The 719-nt window shown below is 54.5% G+C and overlaps 1 protein-coding gene across 1 annotated transcript in view; it reads right to left on the bottom strand.

The window, feature by feature from the left end:
- Positions 1 to 264: 264 nt before the first annotated feature.
- ATOH7 (atonal bHLH transcription factor 7) overlaps positions 265 to 719 on the bottom strand; it is a 723-nt gene continuing 268 nt past the window's right edge. Inside the window, exon 2 of the mRNA XM_077778693.1 lies at positions 265 to 719. This exon is cut by the window's right edge and continues 13 nt beyond it. Within this exon, the coding sequence (XP_077634819.1) occupies positions 357 to 719 (363 nt within the window). The 3' untranslated portion in view covers positions 265 to 356.

Below are 719 nucleotides of genomic sequence, written 5' to 3'. Positions count from 1 at the left end.
TTTAAGAAAGTGATTATTTCTCTGAGGACTAAAACTGCAGTATAGCCTAATCCTATTTTTTCTTAAGACTGTTTTCCCTCAAAGTAGTCCAAAAAAAGGGAAGAGGGCATTATTTTCACAGCAATCAAAACCATTCACAAGATCCATTAATGAAACCTACGAAATACTGATAAGGAGGAAAAGAGAAACGCAATAAAATCGTGTCCATAAGACTGGTGATGCGAATAAAAATAATCTGAAAGTTTGCAATTTTATTCTAAGAACGCATCCTAAGCCACCTACTGGGGAAAGAGCTACGGCTCCGGTAGCTCGGGTGCTCAGTCGCTGGGCGTCTCACCCTGGCAGGGCCGCGCGCCCTAGCTGGCCATCTGGAAGGGCTCCGGCTGGAAGCCAAAGAGCCTCTGGCCGTAGGGCTCGCTCTCACCCGGCAGCTTCGCGCCCGCGAATTGAAGGTAGTGATCGCGGCCAAAGTGCTCACAGTGGAGACTGACCCAGTCCGGCTCCGAGCCGAATCGCTCGGCCTCGGCCAGGATGCGGGTCAGCGCCATGATGTAGCTCAGCGCCATCTGCAGGGTCTCATACTTGGACAGCTTTTTATCCTGGCCCCACTGGGGCACCACCCTGCGCAGGCGGTCGAAGGCGGTGTTGAGTCCCTGCATTCGTCGGCGCTCGCGCGCGTTGGCCGCCAGGCGCCTGCGCGCCGCGCTCTCCAGCCACCC

This window comes from Crocuta crocuta, unplaced genomic scaffold, assembly GCF_008692635.1.
Source record: "Crocuta crocuta isolate KB4526 unplaced genomic scaffold, BGI_CrCroc_1.0 scaffold167, whole genome shotgun sequence".
Classification (NCBI taxonomy): domain Eukaryota; kingdom Metazoa; phylum Chordata; class Mammalia; order Carnivora; family Hyaenidae; genus Crocuta; species Crocuta crocuta.
The sequence above is the reverse complement of the archived record's forward strand: the minus strand, read 5'-3'. Positions and strand labels throughout refer to the sequence as shown.